Genomic DNA, 17438 nt, shown 5'->3' with positions numbered 1-17438 from the left:
AACTCAAGTAATTGGGTGGGATCATGAGCAAGCAGTGCAAAAAGGGTCCGAGTATACTGTCTTACTTTGGTTAAAAAGATCAAAATATACAACCAGAAAAAGACAACAAAGTCAAAGCTCCTACATCCAAAGCCTTCAAGAAAAATATGAATCAGTCCCAGGCCTTGGAAGAGCTCAAAAGGGATTTTGAGAAGCAAGTAAGGGAAGTAGAGGAAAAACTGGGAAGAGAAATGAGAGGTGATGCAAGAAAATCATGAAAAACAAGTCAACAGCTTGCTAAAGGAGACCCAAAAAAATACTGAAGAAAATAACACCTTAAAAAATAGCCTAACCCAAATGGCAAAAGAGGTCCAAAAAGCCAATGAGGAGAAGAATGCCCTAAAAAGAAAAATTGGCCAAATGGAAAAGGAAGTCCAAAAGATTACTGAAGAAAATACTTCCTTAAAAATTAGAATAGAGCAATTGGAAGATAGTGACTTTATGAGAAATCAAGACACTGTAAAACAAATCCAAAAGAATGAAAAATTAGAAAACAATGTGAAATATCTCATTGGAAAAACAACTGACCTGGAAAATAGATCCAGGAGAGAGAATTTAAAAATTATTGGACTATCTGAAAGCCATGATCAAAAAAAGAGCCTAGACATCATCTTTCAAGAAATTATCAAGGAAAACTGCCCTGATATATTAGAACCAGAGGGCAAAATAGAAATTGAAAGAATCCACAGATCTCCTCCTGAAAGAGATCCCCAAAGGAAAACTCCTAGGAATATTATAGCCAAATTCCAGAGTTCCCAGGTCAAGGAGAAAATCTTACAAGATGCAAGAAGAAACAATTCAAGTACTGTGGAAACACAATCAGGATAACACAAGATTTAGCAGCTTCTACATTAAAGGACCACAGGGCATAGAATATAATGTTCCAGAGGGCAAAGGATATAGGATTACAACCAAGAATCACCTACCCAGCAAAACTGAGTATAATCCTTCAGGGGAAAAAATGGTCATTCAGTGAAATAGAGGACTTTCAAGCATTCTTGATGAAAAGACCAGAGCTGAATAGAAAATTTGACTTTCAAATACAGGACTCAAGTGGAACATGAAGAGGTAAACAGGAAAGAGAAGTCAGAAGAGATTTATTAAGATTGAAGTGCTTACATTCCTGCATGGAAAGATGATATTTATAACTCATGAGACCTTTGTCAGTATTAGGGTAGTTGGAGGAAAAAAATTATATGTATGTATGTATATGTAGATAGATAGATAGAGGGCACAGGGTGAGTTGAAGATTAAGGGGTTATATCTGGAGAATAAAATTAAGGGATGAGAGAGGATTATACTCAGATAAGAAGAAAGAGAGAGGTAGAATGGGGTAAATTATCTCACAAAAAAAACAGAAAAGAAAAGTTCTTGCAATGGAGGGGAAATGGGGGAAGATGAGAGGGAATGAGTGAATGTTATTCTCATAGGATTTGGCTTAAGGAGGGAATAGCATACACATTCAATTGGGTATGGAAATCTGTCTTACCCTACAGGAAAATAGGGGGAGAAGGGGACAAGAGAGCAGATTGGGAAAGGGGGTAATCAGAAGTAAATACTTCTGAGGAGGGACAGGGTCAAAAGAAAGAATAGAATAAATGGGAGGGCAGGATAGGATTAAGGGAAATAGAGTTAGTTTTTCACAACATGTCTACTATGGAAGTGTTTTGCATAACTGCACATGTACAACCTATATTAAGTTGCTTGCCTTTTCAATGAGGGTGGGTGGGGAGGGAAGAAGAGAGAAAATTTGAAACCTAAAGTTTTAAAAACATATGTTTAAAAACATGTTTTCACGTGTTACTGGGAAGTAAGAAATACAGGAAATGGGGTACAGAAGTCTATCCTGTCCTACAGGAAAATACAAGGGGAAGGGGATAAGAGAAGGGGGGAGAGATAGAAGAGAGGACAGACTAGGGGAAGGGATATTCAGAATGTGTGCCATCTTGGGGTGGGGGAAGTGGTGAGATGAGGTGAAAATTTGGAACTCAAAGACTTGTGGAAGTGAATGTTGAAAACTAAAAATAAATTTATATTAAAAGAAAATTTTAAAAAAATAGTCTTTTGTTGCAACCAAAATAATAATGATAATAATAATCCTCTGGAAGCCAGCCTTCAGGTGATGGAACTTTCCTCACCAAGATAGGCTCAGCAAATCAAAGACAAACTTTGTGTATGTAGACCTGGGTTTTCCTAACAAGTTGTCAATAGGCCTATTCTGAAAACCTCCAGATGGGGAGCTTTCCCAAGATGGCCAAGGTCTACATACACAAAGTTTGTCTTTAAAATTTAAGCAAAGATCTGGATTTGAATCTTGCCTTAGACACTAGCTGTATGACAATGGGCAAGTCAGTTAACCTCTCTGAGTGTCAATTCTCTTATTTAGAAAACAGAGTGAATAATACTAACTAGAAATCTGACAGGGTGATTGTGAAGAGAGTGTTTTGCAAACTTCAAAGTGCTAGTATTATTATCATTATTACTAGTAGTACTGTGATCATTACCATCATCATCTTCTAGGGAAAAGAATAATCTACAGATCATATCCTTGTATCTTAAAGGAAGAAAACATTTCTAAAAGACCATACAATTATCGATTTAGAACTAGAAAGAGTCTTTAAGACTATCTAGCCCAATCCCCTGATTTTGCGCATGTGGAATAGGAAAAGTAATATTGCCCAGGTTAACACATCATGTTAAGTTATTTGTCCAGGGTCACAGAAGTAATATATGATTGAGGCAGTGTTTGAACCCAGAACCCCTAATTCTAAATTAGTCCTCTTTCCAACATAATATTCTACTTCTTAATTTTTTTTGCATTTGTTAAACTTAATACATGAATTTTCTCTGTTTATTAACAGTATCATGAAAAAAGTGTTTATATTAAAAAATCAAAATTAACTAAATTAAAAAACTCTAACTCAAAATGAGAACTTCAATGAAATAAACTAGTAAAGCCAATTTTAGAAATCTATAAATAGAACTTTGATCCTTCCTCTAACAGTTTCACCTTCTATGGTGGGAATAGACCTCAGCTGCGAATCTGGAGAGCTAAACCTCAGTTTCATCCTTGTCACTTACTATGTAACCTTGAGCAAACCATTCCAGCTCTATGATCTTCATTTTCCTCATTTGTATAATGAAGGGATGAATGCAGATGATCAGTCAAGGGATTATAACTCAGTTCACCAATAGACATTTATTAACACTAATATTCTAAGGTCTTTATCATCTCTAGCATCTTCTTTTTAAGGTTCCTTCCCATTCTAACATTCAGGGTTGTATGATAAAATATTGTATGTTCTAAGAGGGCTTGTGATCCAGGGAGAAGAGTGTGGACTCAGGATAGAGAAGTTGTTTCAAATCCTAGTTCTGAAGTTTACAAACTGTATAATCCCAAGAAAGTAACTGAAGCTTTTCCTTTCCTTATGTGTAAAATGAAGATGTTAATATTTACCTGAAAAGGGTCATTGTGAAGAAACCATTTTGACAACCTGAAATCACTACAGAAATGGGAATTGTGTTTTGAAATGCCTGCTAGATCTGAGTGGTTGTGTTCTAAGGTCCCTCCCAGTTCTAACATTCTATGTTCTATATTCTAAGGTCCCTTCCACCTCTCACATTTAATTTCCTAAAATCCCTTCCAGCTTTGACATTTTATATTGTAAGGTCCCTCCCAACTCTGATATTCTATGTTCTAAGATCCCTCTCAACTGTGACATTCTATGTTCTGAAGACGTTATCATCTCTGAAGTTTTATATTTATGTTCTATGCTCTAAGACTACATCCTTCTTTGCTACTCTGTACTGTGTGTCCTAAGGCTGTATCTTCCCTGCTTTAACGTCTCTTGTCTGCATTGTAAGTTACAATCAAGTTCTAATATTCTAGGTTCTATTTTCCAGGTTTCCTTCTAGTTTTAAAACTCTATGTTTTCAGATCTATGACCTAACCCTTGCAGACACCCGTCATGCCCTACGTAGGTCTGTTCATGAATCATTCAAGAAGGAGCTGTGTTTATGTTTCTGCTGCAGGCCATTAGCACCTCTCAGTAGGATGAATAGTGTTAACACCCAGGTGTCCATCACCAATCATTTGTCTTCAGGGAGCTGGGAATAGAATCAATGAATGGAGGGAAAGCTGGACTAACCTGAATTTCATCTTCACTGGCAACATCTGGGAAAAAAAGCAGAGATGCAGAAGATAAAGTAATTAAATCATCAAAGCACATAATTCACAGACAGTTATAGCTTCTGAACACAGCCAACCACTCCCCCAAAGTGACTGTTGCCAGTGGGACCCACTAGAACTTTATAGCATGTACTCTCAGATAATCCCTTAGCATTTCCTCCTATTCTCTGCCCCTCCCTTTCCTCTGCATGTTGAAACTATACCTAGCAGACCTTCAAGGCCCAATTCCATTCTGCTTCTCCTAACTCCTTCCAACTCTCCCACCTGTCTAAAGTTATCTTTCCCTCATCTGATTTCAGAGCACTTAATATTCTTCTTAAGCATTTCTTATGGTCAAATCTGTATTACAATAATCTGTATCCACACTTTAAATTTTCTATCCTCTTAAGAGACAGTGTGACATAGTACAAAGAGCCCTAGACCTGAGATCAAAAGACCAGAGTTTGAGTCTTAGCTCCGATACTTCCCAACTGTGTAACCTTGGACAAATCAGTACTCTCCTCTAAGTCTCAGTTTTCTCATCAGTAAAATAGACATGATATTTATACCACTTTCCTCAAAAGTTATTGTGAAGATAATGCTCTATAAACCTTAATAAAACCAAAGCTATCTCCTGAAGTCAAAGAGGAGTCTCATACATATATGTATATACATATATGTGTGTGTATGCATATGTACAAGTATATGTATATGTATATACTGTATACCTATATATTCTCTTGGTTTCTTGTAACTAGTAGGTACTAAAAGAATGAATGTATGGCCCAGAAATATTTTTGAGCATACAAAACCCTCTTTCCATGGAATTTCAAAATGTAAGCAATGTTTCAAGAGATTAGTCTCATTAGTCTTCTAAGACAGTTTAACAACTTATGGATTTCTAGGTTTGGAAGGGACTTCGTACATCAATGAGTTCAAGCCGCTACTTTTACAAGGAAGAAAATCATGGCCTATGATGGTACAATGGAAAGAGCTTTGGATTTGGACTGTGAGTAACCAAAGTTGAGTAACCAACTTTGAAACTCACCTACTGTCATTTATTAGCTTTGTGACCTTGAGGAAGTCACATAACTTTTTAGCCTCACTTTCCTCATCTATAAATAAAAGAGACTCCTAAAGTCTCTTCCAGCTCTAGATATATGATCCTAAGACTTGACTAAGGTCACACAGGTAGTTGGGACACAAACCCAGCTCTCTTTCATTCTAATATGGCACTCTTTCCACTATGCCATTCTTTGTTTTTCAAAGCTCATGACTGGCTCATAAGCTCCAAGCTTCAAGCTCACAGGTCACTCAAAATATCTGCTTTCCACTTATTTATAAGGGGCAGCTACATAGCAGAGTGTACAGAGTGCCAGACATGGAGTCAGAAAGACTCATCTTCCCGAGTTCAAATCCAGCCTCAGAGACTTACTAGCTGTGTGACCCTGGGTGGGTCACTTAACCCCAATTACCTCAGTTTCCTTATCTATAAAATGAGCTGGAGAAGGAAATGGCAAACCACTCCAGTGTCTTTGCCAAGAAAACCCCAAATGGGGTCAAGAAGTTGGACATGACTGAAAACGACTAAACAACAAACAAACCTAGGCATAAGATAGCTTCTGTTTCAATTAGAATATGTATTCTAAACTTCATCCAGGCCTGTGACCTAACAGCAGATTCATCAACTCCAGACCCATCCACAGTTAAATAAAGTAGTGTGGTATAGAGAAAAGTTGGGGAGACTAAAAGTTGACAGTCCTGGGTCCAAGTCCTATTTCAGAATTTCCTAGTCCAATAAACTTGGACAAGTCATTTAATTACCTCATCTGTAAAAAGGAAATAATGATACTTGTACTATATACTTATTAAGCCTTGTAAAGCTTAAAATACTAAATAAAGAGGGTACTTAAGGTCACTACAAAGCACTGGGTCTGTTTGTCCTTTATTTGAGTAAAGCCTATCACACTAGGAGTCTGAAAACTTGAATTCTGTTTCTGAGTTTACCATGGACTGGCTAAGTGACCTTGGGCAAGTAAGTACTACCCCCCCCATTGTGGGCCTCAGTTTCTCCCTTAAGGACATTATACCTTGCTCCTGCTCACTCCTGTATAAAATTGGAATAATAATAATAGCTCCCCTTTCTTTAGTGCTTTGATTTAGGGTTCACAGAATACTTTTTTCATAACTCCCTATAAGTATTCTTGCCCCCTCTTTACTAAGAGGCTTTCCCTACAGCTACAAAGCTAGTAAGGAGTAGAATTATCAGAGCTATATCCCAGGGAACATGTCTCTCACTTCATTGCTGTGCACCTCAGTTTCCCCAAATGTAAAATGGAGATAATAATAGCATCTACCTTTTAGAGTTGTTGTGAGGATTACATAAGATAGTATCTGTAATATACTTTGTAAAGATTAAAGCACTATATAAGTGCTTACTATTATTGTCATCGTCATCATCACCATTATCATAGAGGAAACTGAGTTCCAGAATTGGTGTTGGAGCAGGGCCTAGAACTCTGGTGTCTTAACTCCCAGTCCAATTCTCTTTCAGCCAGGCTAGTGAAATTTGGCTTTCCTTAGGGGAAACAGATTTTTCAGAACAGCTGCCTGTGGTCTTACATCTCAACATAAGAATTGAGCTTGGAGGAGGGCCCTCCAGATGAGCCCCTGGCTCCATGCTTACTCACTCTCCTAGGGCTCCCATTGGCAAGAAGGTTTGAAAATCCAAGGAGGGCAAAAGGTCAAAGAAAAAAAGGTATACAAAATGGGGGAGGCAGAGGTGTTCCCAGAATACTCTAGCCCAGGGGTGAGGAATCTGTGGCCTCAAGGCTACATGTGGCCTTAAGGCCACAGGTTCCCCATCCCTGATTTAGCCCCTTAATAGGAGCTAAAGTACTGACTTCTTTCATAGGTCTTATCCCGCTTTGTTATGAGAATTCTACAAGCTGTTATGATGATTTTTATATTTCTGCATTAATATATTGGACTGACATCAGCTCTAGTCCCTTAATCCATTACCCTGATCTCCATTTCATAGGAATATTTGCACTAGTCATTTCTCAGGACTGTGATAAACAAAGCACTTTGTGAACTCTAAAGTGTTATAGCAATGTGAGTTACTATTATTACTAACTCTAGGGATCAGCAAATGGTTCCTGAAGATAGTTAATGGCATTTGAGTTGTTTTAAAAGATGGGCAGGGATTCAATACTTTCTTTTGGGCTTTCATTCTTTCCAGAGTCAGAGAATGCAATGTTGCCCTAGAAGAGGCATCATTTTTACATATGGCTCACTACATTTCAGCACAATGCTTCACATTCCCAGTGCTGAAAGTTCTGGCTCCTCCTACTTTATCCTGCCCCTTTTCTCTAAACCAATGTTCTCTACCCTCAAGATGATCTTTCACAAGGATATCCACCACACCACTCCACCCCCCACCTTCTGTAAAATTAGTGGGTATAATTCAGCATCTGCTTCAAGGTATGGGCAACTCAATGACCCTCTCTCCCTGACCACCAATAATCTCTGAGCCAGTTCTAATCTTAGAATCACTTGATGATCTTTTATTTTCCCAATGGTGGCAAAGATAGCCAAGGAGAGAGGCAGCAGCATAAAAAAAAAATTGAAAAGGTATTTGAGAGTAAGCAGAATGTGCTGTACAAAGTCTAAAGAAAAATCATGGAAATGGAAGGAAAAACAAAAGAAAGGGAAGGGAAGGGAAGGGAAGGGAAGGGAAGGGAAGGGAAGGGAAGGGAAGGGAAGGGAAGGGAAGGGAAGGGAAGGGAAGGGAAGGGAAGGGAAGGGAAGGGAAGGGAAGGGAAGCGAAGGGAAGGGAAGGGAAGGGAATGGGAGGTGAGGGGAGAGGAGGGAAGGGAAGGGAAGGGAAGGGAATGGGAGGTGAGGGGAGAGGAGGGAAAGGAAGGGAAGGGAAGGGAATGGGAGGTGAGGGGAGAGGAGGGAAGGGAAGGGGAAGGGAGGGGGATGGGAGGGGAGAGGAGGGGAGGGGAGGGAAGGGAAAAGAAAGGGAAAGAAAAGAAAAAAGCATTTTACATGCCACATCTCCCCTTTCTCCTTCTTTGCCAAAACAAAAAAGCAAACAAACAAAAATTAAAAAAAAACTCTAGTATTTTTTGATCCCTAATTTTTTGACTGAATTAAATTCAATATTCACTTAAGATGTAGGGAAGTTTGAAAAAAGAACTCAAGAGCTCTGGAGTACCAGTGAATGACCTCAGAAGAATGAATGACCCTGTTGGACAGGATAAAACATACTGAATCAAAGCTCTGAAAGTCCAGATTCTAGGACTGACTTTGCTGCTGGCTAACTGATTGAGCTTAGGTAGCTCAATTTAACCAACAATTTCTTCTCCCTGGGTCTCTGCCTGCTCCTCTGTCAAATGAAGGGGCTTGACTAGATATGTCTCAAATAATAGCAACTGCTGGCATTAGTATAGCACCTTAAAGTTTGCAAAACCTTTTAGATGAATGAGCTCATTGGATCTTCACAACAAGCCTTAACATTTTCCAGCTCTTTATCCTATGATCCTATAAAGTCCCTTCTTTGGGTGGCACTATGGATGGAAACCCTATCCCAGGTAGACAGAGCTGCAGGTGGCAGGCAACAAGGCACTTACCTGGGATGGAGCCCAAGGCCAGTATGAGTAGAACAAATACAGCTGAACTCTTCATTGTCAAGACAGGTCTCACAAGGCAGCGTCTATGAGTCGACTCGGCACATTGCATTGCTAACCAGATGCTCTGATAGGGAACAAGGCCGATGGGGAGTCAATTATTTTATACAAGAGGAGCTCCACCCCCCTAGGGTTGCACCATCTTTTTTCTGAAAGCCATCATTAACAATATAAACCAGTTTGTTGAGAGCAGTGCTGATGAATGTGCACAGCAGTTTCATGGCATAGGGCATATTTGAGATCATGCCTAAGTAGCAGATCCCAAACAGATAGTGGCTACTTTCCTATACTGGAGGGGTTTAGTGCTGTTGGACAACAATATAAATATAGTAGGAAAGAGACCTGAACTGGGAGTCAGGAGACCTGGGTTCTAATCCCACAATTCTCACCAGCTGGACAAGTGTTAGAGCAAACCATTGTCCCTCTTTGAGATCCAATTTCCTCATATCTAAAAGGAAGGAAGGCTCTATGGCTTGAATTTCACATGTGTAAAAGTCTTTTGGGCCCTGACTTTGGGCAAGAGAAAAATCACAGAATTCAAGAGAAAGAATACTGTTGGTCAATGTATGCCATTGATTCTACCTACCATTCATTGTGAGAGTCAAAGAATGTGAGAGCTGGAAGGGGCTGTTGAGCACAGAATGTAAGACCTGGAAGGGCCCTGAGAACATAGAATGTCACAGATAGAAGGGGCCTTAGAATATAAAATGTCAGAGCTAGATAAGAACATAGAAAGTTATGTTTAAAAGGAGCCTCAGAATATAGGATGTCAGTTCTGGAAGAGAAATGAGAATATAGGATGTCAGAGTTGGAAATGGCCCTAGTGATTAAATAATTGGCAGCAAGAAGGAAAAACTTGTCCAGATTAATACCACAGCAGGTGTGGCACTAGAACACAAATCTCCAGATTCAAAGGCTAGTTCTCTTCCCACTACACCATAATGTTTTTCTATTTTTTAAAATGCATGGCTTTATTTCATTTAAAAGTATTCTCATGAGCTTGAAACATCTGCCCTCTTTAAATAGGATGTTGCTCAAATGTTGCCAGCCTATGGTTCCACTTAACCAGTGGCTGAGGAACACCAGTGGAATTACTGTTGAAGCTCAGGTTGGTACAATGGAAAGATTCCTAGTCTGGGAGTCAGGAGACTGAGGCTGGAGCCCTATATCTGCCATTAACTTAGTTATATATTCTAGAGCAAACTCTATTCCCTGGATTTCTGTTTTCTCCTTTCTCTTCCACTGTAAAATAAAGGACTTCAGCTGAATAGTCTCTTTCAATCTCTGATATTCTATCTTTCCCTGTCCCTTCCAGCTTTCCATGTGATGTTCCAATATCTTTCCTAGCTCTGACAGTCTACATTCTATAATTGTATTTTATAACCTCTGAAATCATTTCCAGTTTTCAGTCACTGGTAAAGTCAACTCTGGATATGGATAGGTAAGAAGCAGCAAGATTTTCCCTTCTATGTCTCCCTGTATCTACTTTTTCTAAACCTTAAATACCATATCTTTATCCTAAAGCTCCTACTTTCAGTCCTGGACAGATGTTTATGACCCTTGGCAGAATGGTAACTGTTGAATGCTTGTGAAACCAAACTTTCATGTTGGGACTGGTTGAATCTATTATTTAGAACCTCCTCGCTACCAGCAAGATGTGGCACACAACAATCCACTTCCAATGAGGGAAGCCATGCCTAAGAGGAGGGCAGAGCTGATGGCTGTAAGATGATTGACTGGCTGAAGAATCTAAGTTATGAGGAAAGATTGTGGGAGTCACTTTTCTTCTGACTAGAATAGAGGATGTAATGGCCTTTTAAACTTCCAAAATTGAGCAAAAATTTTTTTTTCCTTTTAAGATGGACCAAACTAAGACATTCTTCTCAGAGAAGAGAATCAGTGGGAGAATGCTTACGGAATCTGACTATTAGAACAATGTTCCAGATGAGCCATACTTCTGAGGTTGTTTCCATTTTAGCTCAGGAATGCTGTGGATCTGGAGGTGAATCACTTAGCACTCTGCTAATCTTTTTGTGAGCCTGAAAATCCCAGGGATGGAATGGAGGCTTTGGAGGATTGGGGAGGAGGTTGGGGTCAAAATCAGGGTCAGGTTTAGGGAGCAGCCATGGCAGTTGCTAAATGCTGGAATACTAAACAAGACTCTCTTTGTCTCACCAAAGAGGGGGATTACTGAAAGGTAAATTATAGAAATGTGGTGTCTCAGAGCCAAGGGTAGCCAACACAATCTTCTCTACAAAATCCCTGATATCTCATCATGGTCTGCTGGTCCCACAATTTCTCTGTGTTTCCTAATCCCTTCACCCCTATTCTGATCTTGCCTTTCTTCCTTCAAGGTCATAGTCAAAGGATCATAGCTAAAGGGAACCTAAAAAGTTATCTAATCCAACCCCTTCCCTTTACAAGATCTTCATCTTGTAATCTGAGGCCCAGAGATGATAGATAAGTTACCCAAAGCTCTATGGGTGGAAAGTAGAAGAGACAGAATTTCAGTCTAGGTCCTTCCTTTAACTATAGGTCCAGTTATCTTTATGCTGAACCATGCCATAATCTTGACCTTATAGTTAAGTAGTTCAACAAAGAATTGTCCTCCACCCCTGAATCCCTTGCTCCTTTGTCCTTCCCACTGTTCACTCTTTACTATTCCTTACTCCTGGATCAACTGCAACTACTCCTGTCCTTACTGCTAAATCAATGGCATTACTGCTGTAAGACATGAAATTGCTGACTGGGTCTACTACAAATCTTTATTGTGCAAACTCAACTGAACCTTCATTGCTGCATAAGAATCCTGTTTATCTCTGAGTGGCTCTATCAGGTTCTCCATAATTACTATTCTAAGCCATAAGCTTCCAACTTTATCCCCACTCCTTATCTTTCAGTAGATGATCTTGCATTCTATTTCCAGAGAAGGCATGGCATAATGGATCGAGCTAGCCTTGGAGCCAGGAAGATCTGAGTTTAAATCCTATTTCTAACACATATTAGCTGTGAGACACTGGGCCAATCACATAACCTTCCCATGCTCTTAGTAACTCTCTAAGATACAAGTTTCAGAAAAGATGCCCATCAGCATTAGTAGAGAGGGGTTTCCTTATTCAGAAGTTCCTAATTCAACTAAATCACAGCCTTCATCTATCTATCAATCTATCTTTCTATCTACATAAATGCATGTGTATCTATGTGTGTGTAGTATGCATCATGACTATCTTTCTGTATATGTCTTGTTTCTCCATCATACATAATATATATGAGCACATATATACACACACAGATGTACATTCATGCATGTATAAATGTATATCTATGTATATACATACGCATTTTGGAAAACTAGGGATTCTGTTAGTTGAGAGTTAAGAGGTAGTATATTCCAGACATGACTTACCATTTGCACAAAGTCATGGGGACCATGGATACATACACATAGACATGAATGAATGAATGAATGAATGAATGAATGAAACATTTATTAAATGATAACTATATACAAAGCACTGTACTAAATGCTAGGGATATAAATAGAAAAGTATGACATACCCTGCTCTAATGTCACTCATATTCTGATAGAGCAGAAAACATATATAGAAGGTTTCAGTTGCAAATCATTTGGAAAAGAACTATGGTCCTTATAATGCAGCAACAAAGCAGATGGCAATGTCTCTCCTTTAATATCATTTCTACTGATAAAATCATGTCAGCTTCTGATGAACCATTTGGCAGTGCTAAGGATTTTGCATGCAAGAACTTTATTTTCTGGATCTTAAATATGTGTGGCTTGTTGCATATCCAGAGGAGTTGTTTCCCAGGATGATGGCTATATGTACTGGGCCAAAAGCATTGCTTTTTCCAAGGCACTTGGGTTCAGGGTACTGAACTGTCTCCATCAGGGTTTGAGGAAGAAATGGTGGTCAAGGTGGTAGTTGGCTTGCCTGGCTTATACTGCCTCATACATCCAAATATAAATACATAGAGTTCTCAGTTTTCTAGGCAACTCTCTAAGACTGTAAATTGCAAAGAAAGTACCAATTGACATTGGTAAGCATAGTCTCCCACAGAAAGTTCCCTGTGCCAATTAGTTCACCAGTCTAATTCAATGTCTCCAATCCCTATCCCTGTATGCTTACTTGTATACCTATTCATGTACATATACAGACATATAGGCAAATACATGTATGCATATTTGGATATATGCATAAATGTGCATATATATAGCATAATCTCCAGCCCTAATTTCTCATTTGAGCTGCAGTCACTGACATATCCAATTGACTATTGAACATTTCCACTTGATTTCCCCACCTAACTCAACCTATTCAGAACTAAAGTCATTATCTCCCCCAAATCTTACTTCCTCTCAAGAAAAAAAAATCTGCCCCTCCCCTCAAATTCTTTATTTCTGGTGATGGCACTACAATCTTTCCTGCCATTTAGATTCAAAACCTCAAAGTCATCAATTCTCTCACCTTCACCTTTCAAGTCCCACTGGTTGCAAAGTCTGATTGATTCTCCCTCTTCATTTTTCACATGTTCTCTCTTATATCTCCCACACTGCTGCCATTCTTATCGAGTCCTTATCACCTCTCTCTTCTGCCATTGACATAGCCTCCTAATTGGAACCTTGCCTCCTTGCCTCTCATCTCTCTCCTCTCTAATCTTTTCTTTACATGGCTGCCAAAATAATTTGTTAAAGCACCAGTCTGACCATGTCATTCCTTTGATCAAAAACCTTCAGCATATTTCTATTGCCTCTAGGATAAAACACAAACTCATTAATCTGGTGTTGAAAGACCCCCCCCACACACACACGCGATTTAATGTCAAGCTACCTTTCCAACCTTATTGCACTTACTGCCCTTCATATGTTCTATAATCCAGTCAAATTGATAGCAAACTTGATGTATGATTCTAGCCACTAGGTCACTTTTTTCCATGTATTTAGTAAATACTAAATTGCGTAGCCTGTAGTACTGTGTTGCACAGTTTCTCCAATTTCCTTGCATAACCTACATTGATCACCAAGTCCTGAATGCTATCCTAAACTCCATTTCCACAAACAAATCCACATGACTTAGGCACTGGTTAGATGTTTCTTTGTTGACATATTGTTGGCTCACTTCATACAGATGTCACCTATGGAGGGCTTTTTGATTCCACTATTGGATCCTAGCCATTTTATAAGCTCCATCTGGATGTAAAAGACTTTCTATTATATTTGACAAACCCGCTATCATATTCCCATTGTCAACCTTTATTATTGCTTAATGAAGTATTGCTAGCTTGTTCCAAAAGTATTACTGTAGGGTTTTTTTCTTAACCTGTTTATGATATTCTCTAAAAAAAAACCTTGCTTATTATATGTTTATTTATTTCTTTGTTTCTTTGTTTATTGTCTTTCTTCTAGGATCAGCTCAGAAACCACTTCCTCTGTCAAGTCTTTCCTGTTCCCCTCCAGGATATTCTTTTTCTCTTAAATTTTTTAAAAAATATTTTGTCCAGATCTTTCCTCTGACCCCATCATTTGCCAACTTGTATGATATTTATCTAGGAGCATGTCATATCTGTCCCACAAACACCCTGCATCTGATAGATTATAAGCTTCTCCAAGGCAAGAATTATATATTTCAAAACACTTTTTTTATATTTCCAGAAGATAGCATGGTGCATTACATGTAGTAGATGCTTAATAAGTGTTTTTTGAATGAATGAAAGAATTCTCAGCAAGTATTCATTATTGAGCCTTTGCTTGAAGACCTCCAGTGATATCTTTATCTTCACAACCTTGACACTTTCTATCTTTCCAGGCTTATTAGGTATTACTCTACCCCCCCATTCTGATGTCCAACCATAGTGAATAACTGTTCATCACTTATTACATCCCATATTCCATCTCCAAACCTTAGCACTGGCTGGCTTCCATGCCTGAAATGCTCTCCATCTTAACTTCTGCTTCTAATTTCCTACCTTCCTTTAAGATTTAATTCAAGTGCTCTCTACTGCAGGAGGTTTTTCCCAGTCCTATAGCTGCTGGTGACTGGCACATAGTAGGCACTTAATAAATGCTTATTGATTTATTAATTGAATGATTGTTATTCCCTTCCCAGAACAGAAAAAGAAGACAAAGTAAAGAAAACACTCTCTTGGGCAAAGAACATGTTCAAGCAAAGTTGAGTAGTTAAATGTTTTCATGTCTATCACCACTACCACCATCATCATTATCAATATCTCATTTACCCCAGAAATGCCAATCTTAGATGAAATAGTCCCAAATTAGAAATAATGTAGGCCCAAGTCAATACACACCAAAAAAAGGCATGAGGTAATTACCATAGCAATTCTAAAATATATAAACAAACCATATTTTTGTAAATGACGAGCATGGGAATGAACAATCCTCTGATGTAGAAAAAGAGAACAACACTAAAGGGGATTTGAAAGGGAATGGTACATGATAGTTATCTTGAAGTAGTTAAAAGTCTCTCACATGAAGAAAGACCTGTTCGGTCAGGACCCAGAGGATATAACTGGAAGCAATGAATAGAAACTGCAGAAAGGCAGATTTGGATTTCATATAAGGAAAAACTATTTAATAACTAAGAGTTTCCCCACTTGGAATGGACTATCTTGGGAAGGAGTGGGTTCTTCATTGCTAAAGGTTTCCAAGTAGAGACTAGATTATTACTTGTTGAGGACATTATAGAAGGCATTCCTTTCCAGGTAATGCTTGACCTGTAAGGTTTCTTTCAACTCTGAGATACTGTAATTTGATGATATGAGATTTTCTTTACATACATACAGCCAACAGGGCCAGAAAAACTATGCTTGCAACACAGCCTTAAAAGACCTGTCAACATGGAATTCATCTGTCCTCTTTCTCCTCTTCCCCCCTGACATCTCCCCTCTACTGTTCCTCCATATCATTATATTCCAGTAGGCTATAAACTCAAATGAGTTAACAGTGTGACATGGCAGTCCCAAAAGCTAATATGCTGGGGATTAAGCTGTGTTAATTGAAACAGAGTGTGCAAAATTAGGGAGGTAGTATTCATACTGTCTTCTGCTACAATCCCAACATAGAAGATTGTGTCCAATGATGGGTAATATATTTTTATAAGGGCACAGACAACTTGAAGTGTGCCCAGAAGAGAATAATCAAGTTAGTAAAAGAAAAAAAAACTGGAGTGTTTGCCATACAAGGATTTAATGAAGGAACCAGACATGTTTTGCCTAGAGAAGAGAAGAATTAGCTATAAGGGTAGCTATCTTCAAGCATTTGTAGTGCTTAGGGAAGGATTCACCTTGTTCTGCTTGGCTCCAGTAGACAGACCCAGGAGTAACTGAGGGTAGAAATATGGAAAGACAAACTTTAGCTCAGTATAAAGAAAAATCTTCTGAATAACTAGAGCCATTCCAAAGTGGAATGGAAGTAGTGAGTTCACCATCATTCAAAGGTCTTTGAGTAGAAACTGGATTACCACTTATGCATAAAGAGGTAGACAGAAAGAATAGCATTCAGGAATGGTTTGGATTCATTGACCTTTGAGGTCCTTTCTCACTCAAAGAGTGTGTTGATTTTATTCCCTTCTCTTCAAATAACAATCTGTTTTCTCATTTGCAATGCACTAGATAGATCAGATCTTGCCTTACCACCATCTCCTTGCAATGCTCCTCTCACAACTTGATTCTTCAGCCCCTCCTTAAGAAGTAGACTGTGTTTGTGGCACAGGCCCAGAAGCTACAAAGATAAGCAATTTCATGGTCTGCCCTTAGAATAGAATGGAATGACATTACAACAGTTGTTGATTGTGTGGCCAGAGCTATTTATGGTTAGTATTATTTTTATTAGGTGGCTAGTCATAGCAAGAAATCATAAGACGAGAGTTTCACTGACTAATTTTTAGAGACATTAGCTTGGCTGTACCAAGTGGAAAAGAGATATGAACATGCCAACCTCTAATGTGATAATATAGTGTGTTCACACTGCTTAAAAATCCTTCCAGAAGCTGTCAACAGAAAAATTGCTGTACAGATGATTGGTCATCAAACCTTGCCATTTCTACATGGCTCCACAACATCTCTTATCTATGTTCCCTTCTCTCTGCTCACATAGCCACCTCATCAACCTCCTCATTACCTCTCATGTGTATGATTGCAAATAGCCTTCTGGTGGGTCTTCCTGCCTCAAGTCTCACCCTATTCTAATTCATATTACACTTAGCTGCCAAAGCTATTTTCCTAGAGCATGGGCATAACCATGTCACATTTTCTTCCCCAATCAATATACTCCTTTGGCCCCTTATTACCTCTACAATAAAATGTAAAGTCCTGTTTGGCTTTAAAAGCTCTCCACAACCTGGCCCATTCCTACCTTTCCAATCTTCTTACACTTCACTCCTCTCCACATATTCTGTGATCCAGCTATACTGACCTTCTTAGCTTCCTAGATTTCGTTCAGCACTCAACTAAAATCTTATCTTTTTCAGGCAATCTTTTCCTGCCCTCCCCACCCCCATTCCCTT

General features: G+C 38.8%; 1 protein-coding gene across 1 annotated transcript in view; it reads right to left on the bottom strand.

Annotated features, from left to right (window-relative positions):
- SPINK5 (serine peptidase inhibitor Kazal type 5) overlaps window positions 1-8962 on the bottom strand; it is a 73676-nt gene extending 64714 nt beyond the window's left edge. The window contains exons 1-2 of the mRNA XM_020998872.2: window positions 8845-8962; window positions 4188-4213 (exon numbers count right to left, since the gene is read on the bottom strand). Of these exons, the coding sequence (XP_020854531.2) occupies window positions 4188-4213; window positions 8845-8953 (135 nt within the window). The 5' untranslated portion in view covers window positions 8954-8962. The remainder of the gene's footprint in view (window positions 1-4187; window positions 4214-8844) is intronic.
- Between the last annotated feature and the right edge of the window lie 8476 nt (window positions 8963-17438).

Source organism: Phascolarctos cinereus, unplaced genomic scaffold (genome assembly GCF_003287225.1).
Source record: "Phascolarctos cinereus isolate Bilbo 61053 unplaced genomic scaffold, phaCin_HiC Scaffold_2;HRSCAF=192, whole genome shotgun sequence".
NCBI classification, from domain to species: Eukaryota; Metazoa; Chordata; class Mammalia; order Diprotodontia; family Phascolarctidae; genus Phascolarctos; species Phascolarctos cinereus.
This window is presented reverse-complemented; position numbering and strand designations above follow the sequence as displayed.